The sequence below is a fragment of the Neovison vison genome, chromosome 2 (assembly GCF_020171115.1).
Source record: "Neovison vison isolate M4711 chromosome 2, ASM_NN_V1, whole genome shotgun sequence".
NCBI classification, from domain to species: domain Eukaryota; kingdom Metazoa; phylum Chordata; class Mammalia; order Carnivora; family Mustelidae; genus Neogale; species Neogale vison.
In genome coordinates this window covers 186,646,569-186,659,492 of record NC_058092.1, presented here as the reverse complement: position 1 = coordinate 186,659,492, position 12,924 = coordinate 186,646,569, and the positions used below count along the sequence as shown (strand labels likewise).

The following is a 12,924-nucleotide window of genomic DNA, read 5'->3' as shown; positions in this document are numbered from 1 at the left end:
GTGTGCCCGTAAAAAAGCAAAGCTGCTTTGCAATATACTTCAGCCAGAGGCAGAGTGCGCAGTGGCCCTCACAAACACACCCACGCATACTTAGGGACAGGCTTTCCCCAGCATCGTGCACTGAAATGAGAAGGCTCCCTTGTCTCCCTGCACATGCCACATTAACATTTACAGAAGCTTCTGGGTGCACAGAGGACTCTTCCTGACAGACAAGGACATCCAGAGATCTAATCCCCGCCGACAGCTGCTTTACAGGACTTTCTGTCCTTCTTAGATATGCCACTAAGCAGCAAGCATACTTAAATCTATTCTTTAACTTCTACAACTAAATGTACACAGTCTTTGCATTGGTTTTCAAGAGGGAATAGAAGGAAAATGATAACCCCTCAGCAGACCCAGGTAATGGGCTCTTCAACCTCACAGCACGACATGAAAGATTAAGCAAAGAGCTACAAGAGCCAAAGGTACCCTGTCTTCCTCTGGCTTCCTTTGGATCAAGCAGCAGGGTTAATTATGTGAACAGCCAAAATGGTACAGTAATTGGATATTGACTTTTGGGTGCTGGTGAATTTCAATAATGCCTGAGGCACTAGACTTCATAATAAGCTTCTCCTTAACCTGTTTTTGAAACTAAAGAATCCAAAACAAAGTAAAAAAAAAAAAAAAAAATTTAAAGGAAGGAATGAACGAACAAATGAAAGAAAGAAACAATACTACCTTAAAAAAATGTCTGGAGCTAATCGTGGGGAAGATCCTTCCCACATGCATCTGATTTTAGGGATTTCTCACATTTTCATCTCCACCTCACTCCACTTTTGTTTTTCTTGGCCTGATCCCTGTCCTCTCCCTTCCTTTAAGAAAATAAACAGTATTTACTGTATGGAACACTTTGGATACAACAGCTTCCCCCCAAAAAGCCTATCTTTCACCCTACAATGTTTAACTTGGCATATTTTTCCTCAAAAGAAAAGTGGGCTAGAAATCCCAACACTGCCTCACTAAGCAAGCTCTTCTAAAGAAAGGGTTCACACAGTATATGAAATGCCTCTCAGATGCCAAAGACAGGCCCAAAGGAGTGGCATATGGCAATTTCTTGTCTGAGTCCAAATCATATCCCTTCAAGGAACTACTAGTTTATTTTTACCATACCTTTGTCTTAAATGATATTCTAAAATAAACAGCATCACTACTTGTTTTGGACATGAGGATGGTGGTGAAGGAATGGGAAGGAATTGGAAGATATCCTTTAAAATATCTGGCAGCTTTACCTACAGTGCTCCCAGAAGACATACCTATCTATTCCAGGTAATAAAATCCAACTTCAAAACAATCTAAACATTGACATTCTCTAGCCAAGGTGGAGCACGAGCAATGCAATGGTTTCATTTAAACCACTCAATGAAGTACTTAGGGTAGATATTGATTATGCTTGAAGTGCATTCAGCAAAACTTTCAAACCAATTGAGTTCCTTTTCTATAGCTGGGAACTCCTTTCACACTTTCCTGTAGAACTATAGACTGCAAATTACTCTGGTTTGCCTTAGTGGAAGGAAGGTCCATTGAGAAACACCACCAGTCACATGTATTTCTAAATTCCCTGAATCTATTTATTTTGTTTCCTTTAAAGTTCAAAGGCCAGTCCCTTGTACACTACTGCAGGATGTTGGCACATGGTTACACAGCTACACCAGAGACACAATTACCTCTGTTGTTCCTGGCCTTGCTAACTACCAGCCAAACACAAATAATGCATGAGTTTTATAAGAACTTATAAACTAGTAAAGGAAACTAGACACATATCCTTGTAAATTTAAATAAGAAAACAAGTTAGGGATGCCTGGGTCAGTTAAGCGTCTGCCTTCAACTCTGGTCATGATCCCAGGGTCCTGGGATACAGTTGCACACTGGGCTCCTTGCTCAGTGGGAGGGAGCTTGCTTCTCCCTCTGCCTGCTCCCCCTGCTTGTGCACTCTGGAGAGAGAGAGAGAGAGAGAAATAAGTAGTTTTTTAAAAACACACAACAAAAGTAAAAACGAGTTCCTCAGAAGAGGTAGAAATTCAGTTGGACTTTAAAAAAAAAATAGGCAGAATTTAGATAAATGAAAAAGTACAGGAAAGCATCTGTAAGAGCATGAATTTAGGAATACATATGGTGTAAGGGTGAGAATGCACCAGGCACGCTACAAGTGGAAATGGACCAGCTCGAGTACTGCTACACCTCTACAACCACTTCACAAAGGAAAATTCAGGCAGATTGAGCAGGGATATAGCATTCTTTTATACTGTCAATTCTGGGGTTCTTCCCAACCAAATGTGTGGTTAGAGTAAGATTGTGGAATCACCAATGGTGAAGGAGGGTTCCAGAAAGAAATGAGAAGAATCATGCCTTTAGAGAGGAGTCTACATTCCTGGCAGCACTCACTGGTTTCCTTTATAGAAGTCACCAAAATATCTGATGTGAGTGAAAAGGAATCTCCCTTTTTTTCAGCCTAAGCATGATTACAAATCACAATGTCCTCATTGTTAAACTGACTATCTGGATCATCTACAGATCATGTCACTAAAATAGTTTCCGGGATCATCAACCCTTTGGCCAGCCACAAAGACCTTAAAGATGTAACAGCAACAAAGGGAAAAGGAGGGGGAAAAGAGAACTGACTGAAAGTAGGTATCCCTTTTTCTGAAGTATGTCTGAGAACTAAACAACTTGGCACTCTGTCTTCACCCAGGAAATTAGCTCAGGTTAAGCTTCCACACTTGAGGCTCAACTGATTCCCAGGAGAACAAAACATCTGCTTATGTATAACCACACAACCATCTGTTTCTGAAAACAGGCACAAATACCCAACCCCCCAAAGCCTTGTTTTAACCACAGAAGAATGAATAATGTCTCACCCACAGTATACTTTATGTGTATTTTGCCTTTGGGAATCCTTACCACCTATAACCTAGCTAGCCTTCAGTTGAATGTAACCCCATGATTCATTTAAAACTAATAAATCTAAGAAACTGAGGCAGCTATATGAGAAAGCAAAGTATCACAGACAAAGTAAGTCATGGGGGGAAAATTCCTGCAGTCCATGCTAAGGATACAAGAAGTCCCTATTGGCTCCAAGTAACCTCAGCCTCAACAATTCTTATTTCCAAAATTCTTGCCTGGCAAATTCATCTTCCTGATTACAAATAACAAAATACCAAATTCTACTTCAAACCTTATCATTCCCTCCATGGGTACCATCCCCCTTAATCCCACTCAAATGTTCCAATCCTTACACTAAAATAGCAAAAATACCCAGAAATGAGTGAATAAATTATTCATTGAATTACTGTCTCTATATGTCAGTCAGACCAATTAAATGGGCATTACAATGTCACCAAATCAACACAAATACATGTTAAATTACATCTGTAGAATTTTTTTTTTTTTTGGCTTCTTGGCTTTAATTTTAATGACCTTAAAACAACATAATTTAGTACCAAATGTTTAAACACCCATTATAATTGCTAAACTGTGAAATCAGCATTATTTATGTCTGACCAGCTATACAAAACTCATCAATTTTTCTTTAGAAAAGAGTAGAAATTCCAAAGAATAAAGAAGAGACTAGTAATTAAAGGTCACATTTACTAATCTAGCACCATAATTCCAGTCTTAAGCTGTCTCAAGTGGCTGGAAGGAGGAAGGGACGAGGTGAGGAAGCTGGAAAAGGGTGGTTCTTAACTTGTGACCCCATCTGTACTCTCAGGCAATGCAGGATCTAACAGGAAAATTGTTGAGGCTGGAATTTAAAACAAAAACTTTTGGTTCAGATGGTAAGGAGGCCCTTAAGAACAGCAGAATCGGTATATCCAGAAGGCAGTGCTGGAGTCCGCCTCATGAGCTAGGGGGTTTCTTCTTGGCATCCAAGTCCTTTTTTATTTCTTCTAGTTTTTTAGCCAGGTTTGGTATGTTATAGTTCTGAGCCAGATACATTCCAGCCACGTTGCCAAGAGTAAATCCAAGCAGGAACTGCAGCATGGTGTTGGCGAGGAGAGGCGCGAAGGGCGGCTGCAGCTTGGTGGGCCAGTCCGAGCCTCGAATTATTTTTTTTTTTTTTTAAGTAATCTCTATGCCCACCATGGGGACTGAACTCATGACCCAAAGATCAAATTGAACCAGCCAGGCACCAGCCAGGCACCCCCATAATGTTAATTTTTTAAGAGCTTTTCCTGTCTAAAACTGCATCTGATTTTCACAATAAACCTGTGAGTATGAAGAAGGTATTAACAGGAGAAAACAAGAAAGCAGGTGACACGGTAAAACTGAGGTATCACTATTTCAGGAGTTTTGTTTGTTTTTGCTAGACCTTTCCAGATGATAGAAGGGTTGGAAGGGGAAGGAGTGAAGCTCTTTGTGGCTTTCCATCTAAGTCAAACAGGCATCATGCTCCTGTTATCATAAGAGATTGTGGTAAATTTGTTTTAACAAGTGGTGACAAATGCATCTTTCCTACGCTCTTTCCAGTTCATGTAAAATACTCACACACACACACACACACACACACACACACACAGATGCACACATTGTATTAGCCAAACAATATCTTAGAAAATTGCTTTTAAACCCCAGCGGACTTTGTTTTCAATTTCCTCCTTCCACAGTTTTGTTTTGTTTTTTTTTAAATAAATTTGAGATACAATTCACATACCATAAAATTCACCCTTTTTAAGTGTACAATTCAGTGGTCTATTCACAAAGTTCTACACCTATCATCACTGTCTAATTCTAGACATATTTGTCATTCCAAAAAGAAACTTCATGCCCATTAATATTCTCTCCCCACTCCCTTCACCTAGCCCCTGGCAACCACTGACCTACTTTCTGTCCCTATGGATTGCCTATTCCAGACATTTCATACAAACAGAATCAAACAATATACAGCCTTTTGTGACTAGCTTTTTTCAATTAACATATATGCAAAGTTCATCCATGTTACAGCATATATCAGTACTTTATTCCTTATCACTTTCTCTTTATCCATTCAACAGCTGATAAACATGTGGGTTATTTCCACTTTTGGGCTATTATGAATAATGCTGATATAAACATTGTACAGGTTTTGAGGAAGATATATGCTTTCATTTTTCTTGGGTATACACCTAGAAGTGAAATTGCTGGGTCGTATGAGAAATCCATGTCAAACACTTTCAGACACTGCCACGCTGTTTTCCAAAGTGGCTGTACCATTTCACATTCCCAACAGAAATATATGAAGATCCCAATTTCTCCACATCCTCACCAAAACTTGTTATTTTCTATTACTGTTGTTGTTGTTGCCACAGCAGGGGATAAGAAATGGTATCTCTTTGCAGTTTTAATTTGCATTTCCCTAAGAAATTGTGAAGTTGAACATCTTCTCACGAGTTTATTGGCTACTCATACATCTCCTATGCCGAAATGTCTATTCAAATTCTTTGTCCATTTTTTAAAAATAAAGATTTTACTTATGTACGTGACAGAGAGAGTGAGAGAACACATACATGGAGAGCAGAGGGAGAGGAAAAAGCAGAGTGAGAGGGAGATGCAAGCAAGCTCCCTACTGAGCAGGGAGCCCAATGCAGGGTTGATCCTAGGACCCCTGGATTGTGACCTGAGCCGATGGCAGATGCTTAATGACAAAGCCACCTAGGTACCCCTCCTTTGCCCATTTTTAAATGAGGTTTGGTTTTTTTATTACTGAGTTGTTAAAGTTTGCTTATAATATATTCGAGGCAAGTCCTTTATCAAAGATATGATTTGTAAATACTTTCATTCTGTGGGTTATTTTCTCACTTGCCTATTCATATCATTTTGCAGCAAAGAAATCTTAAATTTTGAAGAAGTCCAATTACATATTTGTCACTTGCGCATCTGATCATATCTAAAAGATAATTTGCCTAATCCAAGACCATGAAGACTTACATCCATGTTTTCTTCTAAGTTTTATTGTTTTAGCTCTTAAATTTAGGTCCTTCATTTATTTTGAGTTAATTTTTTTCCTATGTTGTGAGGTAAGGATCCAACTTCATTCTTTTGCCATGTATATTCTAGCATCATTTGTTGGACAGATTCTTCTTTCTCCTACTGAACTGTCTTGGCATCCTTATCAAAACTCTGTTAACTGTAAATATAAGGATTTATTTCTGGATTCTCAACTCTATTCCATTGTCTATCCTTAGGCCAGTTCACACTATTTCTCTTCCTGTTGCTTTGTAGTAAGTTTTGAAATCAGTAAACATGAGTCCTCCAACTTTGCTTCGTTTTTCAAGATTATTTCAGTTATTCTGGGTTACTTGAATTCCCATATGAATTTTAGGGTTAGCTTGTCAATTTATGTAGGGAAAAAAAGCAGCAGAGATCTTGATAGAGATTATGATGAAGCTATAGATCAATTTACAACTATTGCCACCTTAACAATGTCTTCTGACCCATGTTTTTCCACTTGTTTAGGTTTACTTTCTTTCAATAAGTTCTCAGTGTATAAATCTTACAGCTCTTAGGGTCTTTTTTTTTTTTTGGAAGATTTTATTTTTATTTATTTGAGAGAGCGAGAGAGAGAGAACAAGCACGAGTGGGGTGGAAGGGAAGAAGTACAGGGAGAAGCAGACTCCTTGCTAAGCAAGAAGCCCAATGCAGGACTCGAACCCAGGACTCCAGGATCATGACCCGAGCTGAAATCAGACACTTAACTGACTGAGTCACTTAGGCACCCTGCTTACACCTCTTTTATTAATTCCATAGTTACTTACATTACAAAGATACATCTGAAACAGATGTTTCATTGATGATTAGGTATGTTAATGGTCCTCACTATATCTGATATGAGTATTCACATACAAATTTATCCTTTTAATTTTTATTTTTCATCCATTATACATCTGTATTAATTTGAGACTTTAACCTATAAACTGATTACAAAAAGAGCAACCCATGACAGCTACCCCTACCCTAACCTCCACTCCTCACTTCTTTTCCAATTCCCTCAAGTAACCACTCTGAACTGATCTTTTTGATATGTTCTCTCATATCCCTAAACAACATACTCATAGTACCACTCCTTGAAACACATACCAGTAATTTAGTAAGTGTTGAAATCACTAATGAAAACTTTCAAAGCCTCTGAACCTTACCTGGAAGAATGGCCACCTCTGAATTATAACTTACATGTATTTTATTACAGCTGGTAGAGAAATCCACAATGTGATGGCAAATATACACATGGGAATGGTCTACTCTTAGAGTTTTGGAATAGCCAAGGATTATCCAAAGATGACATATACCTTTCCCAAATGACACTGGCTCCAGCTTTTATACTTGCATCATAGAAGCTCACATGAAACAAATGGGCTCAACTTCAATTGGTATACTAGCCCTATCTTGGGACTCACCTGATTCAAATGATAAGCATGGCAAACCTATTGATGACTTGATACCAACTACTCTGGTAAATAAATATAAATGTACATAAAATATATAGATCTGAAGCTATAAAGATTATTGACATGTTCTTTCTTGACAATACAGAAAATAGTGAAGATTTACACGCCTAAACTTCTTAGGTGCCAAAGGTCTTTAAATGTTAACCATGTGAATTTAAGTATTTATCAAATAGTTAAAAAAATTAACAAAAAAAAAAAGAAAGAAATTTATTTTAACTAGTGAATAAATGAAACCTTAATAATATCACTTTTGGAAATTTCTGAATACCTGTACTACGTACTGACCTGTCACCATACACTGGCAATTCCATGATGCAACAGTATTCTTTTATTATTATTATTATTAAATTTTTAAATTTTTTTTAAATAAACATATAATATATTTTTATCCCCAGGGGTGCAGGTCTGTGAATCGCCAGGTTTACACACTTCACAGCACTCACCATAGCACATACGTTCCCCAATGTCCATAACCCCACCCCCTCTCCCGACCTTCCTCCCCCCAGCAACTCTCAGTTCGTTTCGTTAGATTAAGAGTCACTTATGGTTTGTCTCCCTCCCAATCCCATCTTGATGAAACAGTATTCTTTCTAAAAAAGTAAACTTAAGGGTTCATGGAAAACCTAAAGACATTTTCCCTCAGGACTTGGTCTTCTGTCACCAAAGGAAATCAAACATCTAGTCAACTCTAAGTTCTAACAGACATCCAAGCAGAGAGTAGATGGGAGATTCAAGGATTCCATTATAACATGTGCCCAACTGTTATTTCTTTTAAGGCATCTTGTCTGATACCTCTTGCAAGTGAGTGTCAGGAAGTAAATCGTGGTCTAGATAATGATTACACAAAACGTGCCTGCCATGAAGAACTGGGAGTACAAGAAACCCAAAAGATTTTCTTTTCATAAACTAGGTTAGAAGTATGAATGAAATCACAGTACTACTCAAGTAAAACAATACTTGTTTCACTAGAACACCATGTTGAGAGTCAAGAGACAATTCTTCCCCCACGCCACTCACCAAAATAGGAAATCAAAGATAAGTGTATTTCTCCAACAAACTTGCTTTATTATCCCTTGTATTCATTCTCTCAGAAAATGGCACTATCATTTAGTTGTCAAAATTATAAAGTTGGCCATCGTTCTTAACTCCTTCCTCCCACCTTCCTTCCTTCCTTCATTCAGTTACCAAAGACTGTGGATTCTATCTCTCAAATAGCTGTTAAATCCATCTGTTTCTGTATCCCCAAGTCTGGACTGCACCAATTCTATTCTCCCTGCCCACTATCTATTCTCCACAACATAACCAAAATTATCTTTCTAAAATGCTCGTCTTTTCATGTCACTCCCTTGCTTAAAATCCATTTCTTTAGCTTTAAGAGTTTTAAAATTCCAAATATTTAAAGAAAAGAACAAAAGCAGTTACAGACTTTCAAGAGTCAGGTATCATGAATATACTTGGGAAAGGGCCGAAACAAAAGATATGGATTAGTAAAATATCGGGAGGAGGGAGAAGAGCAGCAGTGGGGGGCAGGCTGTGATTAAAGTCAATGCTAAAATTAAATATGGCATAAAAACTGGGGCGCCTGGGTGGCTCAGTGGGTTAAGCCGCTGCCTTCGGCTCGGGTCATGATCTCAGGGTCCTGGGATTGAGTCCCGCATCGGGCTTTCTGCTCAGCGGGGAGCCTCCTTCCTCCTCTCTCTCTCTGCCTACCGCTCTGCCTACTTGTAATCTCTCTCTGTCAAATAAATAAATAAAATCTTTAAAAAAATATATGGCATAAAAACTATTTTTTAAAGTGAGTAAACTGCCTTTGTAGCACATTAAAATCACAGAATTGCTTCAAACAATCATTTATGTTAGATTTTTCAGTTTAAAAACTATTTACTAGAACTCCAACTATATGGAAGGCTTTGGAATTTCACTTATATCCAAGAAGCCACCAGTCCAAAGACTTGCTACAATTCTACTTCCCCAATAACCTACTCTCAAGACATCACCTTCTCCACCTTCACTCAAAAACAGTTACAAAGTATTTATGTATAGAATAATAGCTCTGAGACTTTTTTCTTTGTTTGATTGTTTGTTTTTAAGAGAGGGAGAGATGGGAGGAGGGGCAAAGAGGGAGGGAGAAAGAGACTCTTAAGCAGGCTCCATGCCCAGCCCCAATCCCAATGCAGGGCCCAATCTTACCACCCTGAGATCATGACCTGGGCCGAAATCAAGAGTCGAATACTTAACGGGCTAAACCACCCGGCATCCCTGTCTGAGATTTGCTTTAAAGTAATTCTGAGAAGAGAGCTAGTTGGGGGAGAGGAAAGATAAAACAAGCTTGGCAAAATGTTCATATGCAGAAGGTGGCTGGTGGATGTGTCAGAGTTCAAGGGTTAATTATACTACTGTCTTTATTTTGCATATTTTTGAAAAATTTCTGTAGTAAGTAAAACAAACCTAAAACAAAAGCCACCCAAAAAATTATAAGAAAAATGATTAAATGCTGAAAACGTAATGCTTTTCTCATTCAATAAAGTTTCATACAGGACAGGTAGGTAGACTTTCTTATTTCAGGTATCACTTTGATACGATTCTGAACCACAATCAGAAAGGTTATTCTTTCAAATTCAATTATGGAACAGAAAAACTTATACCAGAGTTGGAGAAACTGTAAGACAAACCAAAGTTTATTTTTTGGTAACAGCTTCTCCAACTAAAATATAGAAACCATATTTACTTTAAGTAAACTTTAGTACCATACTTCCATTCTTTGTTCCTAGACTCATTATTAAAAAAAAAAAAAAAAAAAAAAGGCTTCTTATAGTTAGTATCTATTTCACAAATAATTGATTTTAAACAGTCCTGATCTACATTAGAGGATAGACTATAGGGCATTTCATACTTCCAACAATAAAGTTTTTATGAATATGATCATGGTATTCCCTTTATCTCTAAAACTAACCTTGGCTTGGCTATACTCCCCTACAGCAGGGTTTCTTAACTTTGGCACCACTGACATTTTGGACTGGATAATTCTTTTTTGTGGGGTGCTGTCTAGTATGTTTAGAAATATCCCTGGCCTTGAGGGGCCTGGGTGGCTCATTCAGTTAAGCGTCTGACTCTTGATTTTGGCTCAGGTCATAATCTCAGGGTCATGAAACTGAGTCCCACATAAGGCTCCCACCCTGCTTAGTGGGGAGTCTGCTTGAGATTTTCTCCCTCTCCCTCTGCACCTTCCCCCTCCTGGGCTTGCATGCTCTAAAAATAGGTAATAATAAATCAATCTATAAGAAAAAGAAATATCCCTGGCCTCTAGTCACTGATGTCAGTAGAACTGCTGCCCCATCCCCTCCCATTAGTTGCTGACAACCAAAATGCTCCAAACATTGCCAAATATCTTTGGGAGGCGGGGGCCCAAAATTACATCCTATTGAGCACCACTGCCCAGCAGCAATTAGTAAAATTTCTTAGTTGCTTGTTGAAAAATAATCTTATTTAGCTTCATAAATACATTTCCCTAATCCAAAACAGTGAGACAGCCTAGAATGTGTGTATATATTGTTATCATTTCTTATAGGAACAGCTTCCTAGTCACAGAATCATAGAAGCATCTTAAATGATCTACTTTGGTGTTCTCAATGGGAACCATAGTCCAGATCTGTGGCTATGTATTCAAGAGTTTAGAAGTTCCCTATAAGGAATTTTAAATTTTATGCCTTTATCACTGATAATCTTTGAAAACTTGGATCATCTGAATGAGACTGAAGGTTACTAGGATATCTTTGTGCCCACATTTGTGTTTACTAACACAGAAGTCATCAGTTTCCCTCGCTATCTTAAGCTAATCAGAAAAGCAGAGGCAGCAATATAGTTGAGCCAATAGAGGCTAAATGATATCATGATGCACCAAATAAAAGATTTTCAATAATTTTAATAGAAGCAATGTATTAGGAGAATTAAATTATCATCTCGTGCAGAATAGTTCAGGTGGCCAATGCAAAAGAACCTACAGGATAGCAAGGAATAACATATTAATATTAGAAGCAGCATTTTCATTTCAGCAAATCATTATTCATCACATTAATGTTGTTAATATGTTGATTTTGTAGTTTTGTTTATACTTCATCTGTTTTAATTTATAGCTCTACTTGGATGCAGCAAAAGGAATTTCTATTCAATTTAATGTTTTGGGGGCTCCTGGGTGGCTCAGTCAGATAAGCATCTGCCTTCAACTCAGGTCATGATCCCAGCATCCTGGGATTGAGCCCTGCATCCGGCTCCCTGCTTGGCAGAGAGTCTGCTTCTCCCTCTCCCTCTGCCTACTTGTGGTCTCTCTCTCTCAAATAAATAAATAAATAATCTTTAAAAAATTAAAAAATAATTTTGTTTCTCCAACACTATAGTTATGTATGTAATTAAAAATAACATAGGGATGCCTGGATGGCTGTCGGTTAAGCGTCTGCCTTCAGCTCAGATCATGATCGAAGAGTGCTAGGATCAAGTCCCACATCAGGCTCCTTGATCAGTGGGGGGCCTGCTTCTTCTTCTCCCTCTGCTGCTCCCCTTGCTTGTGCTCTCTCTCACTTTCCCTCTCGCTAACAAATAAATAAAATCTTTAAACAAAACAAAGTTAACAACATAGTTTAAATCAAAACTTGGAATATTTGTCTCTCTTAAAGGATCTGCAGATTACTCAAATTTGAAAATTACTGATCTTCTCCAATGCCTTCATTCTACACAGAAGAAACTACAGTCCAGTGGTATTATTGTAATTTGTCCAAAATCAAACATCTAATCACTGGCAAAGAGAACATTATAACTATAGGTCTATTCATGTACCAATTATTATCATATACTTTGGTGTCTTGTATAAATAACATACTTAAGTAAACATAACTCAAAATTTTTTCTTTTCACATTACATATTCTAAATTAAACATAAATAGGAATGAAAATAAATCAGCATTAGAGCTACAGTACAGACTATAGCAGTATATCACTGTATATGTACTTTACTACCAAAGAAGACTAGGCTAATCACTTTATTGAAAAACAAAGAGTATTTAGGTATTACCCTTGATCATGAGAGATACCAATTCAATATCCCAATCTCATACTTCACAAGTCTTCTTGAAATTAAAGAAGTTGCTGAAATATTGCATTTTTTATGTAATCATGAAACATTGGAAAATTTTTCCGACATTATGGAATTTATTACTTTACCTACAGTACATTCATATCATGGAACACTTGAGTAAAGATAGTGACTATTAAATGATAACGTATATGAGATTTGGTGTCATTTACTCTTCACAACAATCCTATAACTTACCTCCATTCTACAAATGATACTTATTCGCCAGGTCGTGTTAAGTGTTAAGCTGAAAAGTCCAGAATCAAAGTCTCATTCCAGATTCTAAGCTGAAGCTAATGAAAAACTGCTACATATTAAAATTCTAAGTGAATGAAAAGACAT

At 37.6% G+C, this 12,924-nt stretch overlaps 2 protein-coding genes across 2 annotated transcripts in view; both read right to left on the bottom strand.

The window, feature by feature from the left end:
* MCU (mitochondrial calcium uniporter) overlaps positions 1-12,924 on the bottom strand; it is a 205,068-nt gene that overhangs the window by 101,835 nt on the left and 90,309 nt on the right. The gene's annotated exons all lie outside the window — the stretch shown is intronic.
* Positions 3,427-4,092, bottom strand: LOC122900782 (short transmembrane mitochondrial protein 1-like). Its single transcript, XM_044239752.1, has one exon. The coding sequence runs from the start codon at positions 4,015-4,017 to the stop codon at positions 3,874-3,876; it is 144 nt and encodes a 47-aa protein (XP_044095687.1). The 5' UTR covers positions 4,018-4,092; the 3' UTR covers positions 3,427-3,873.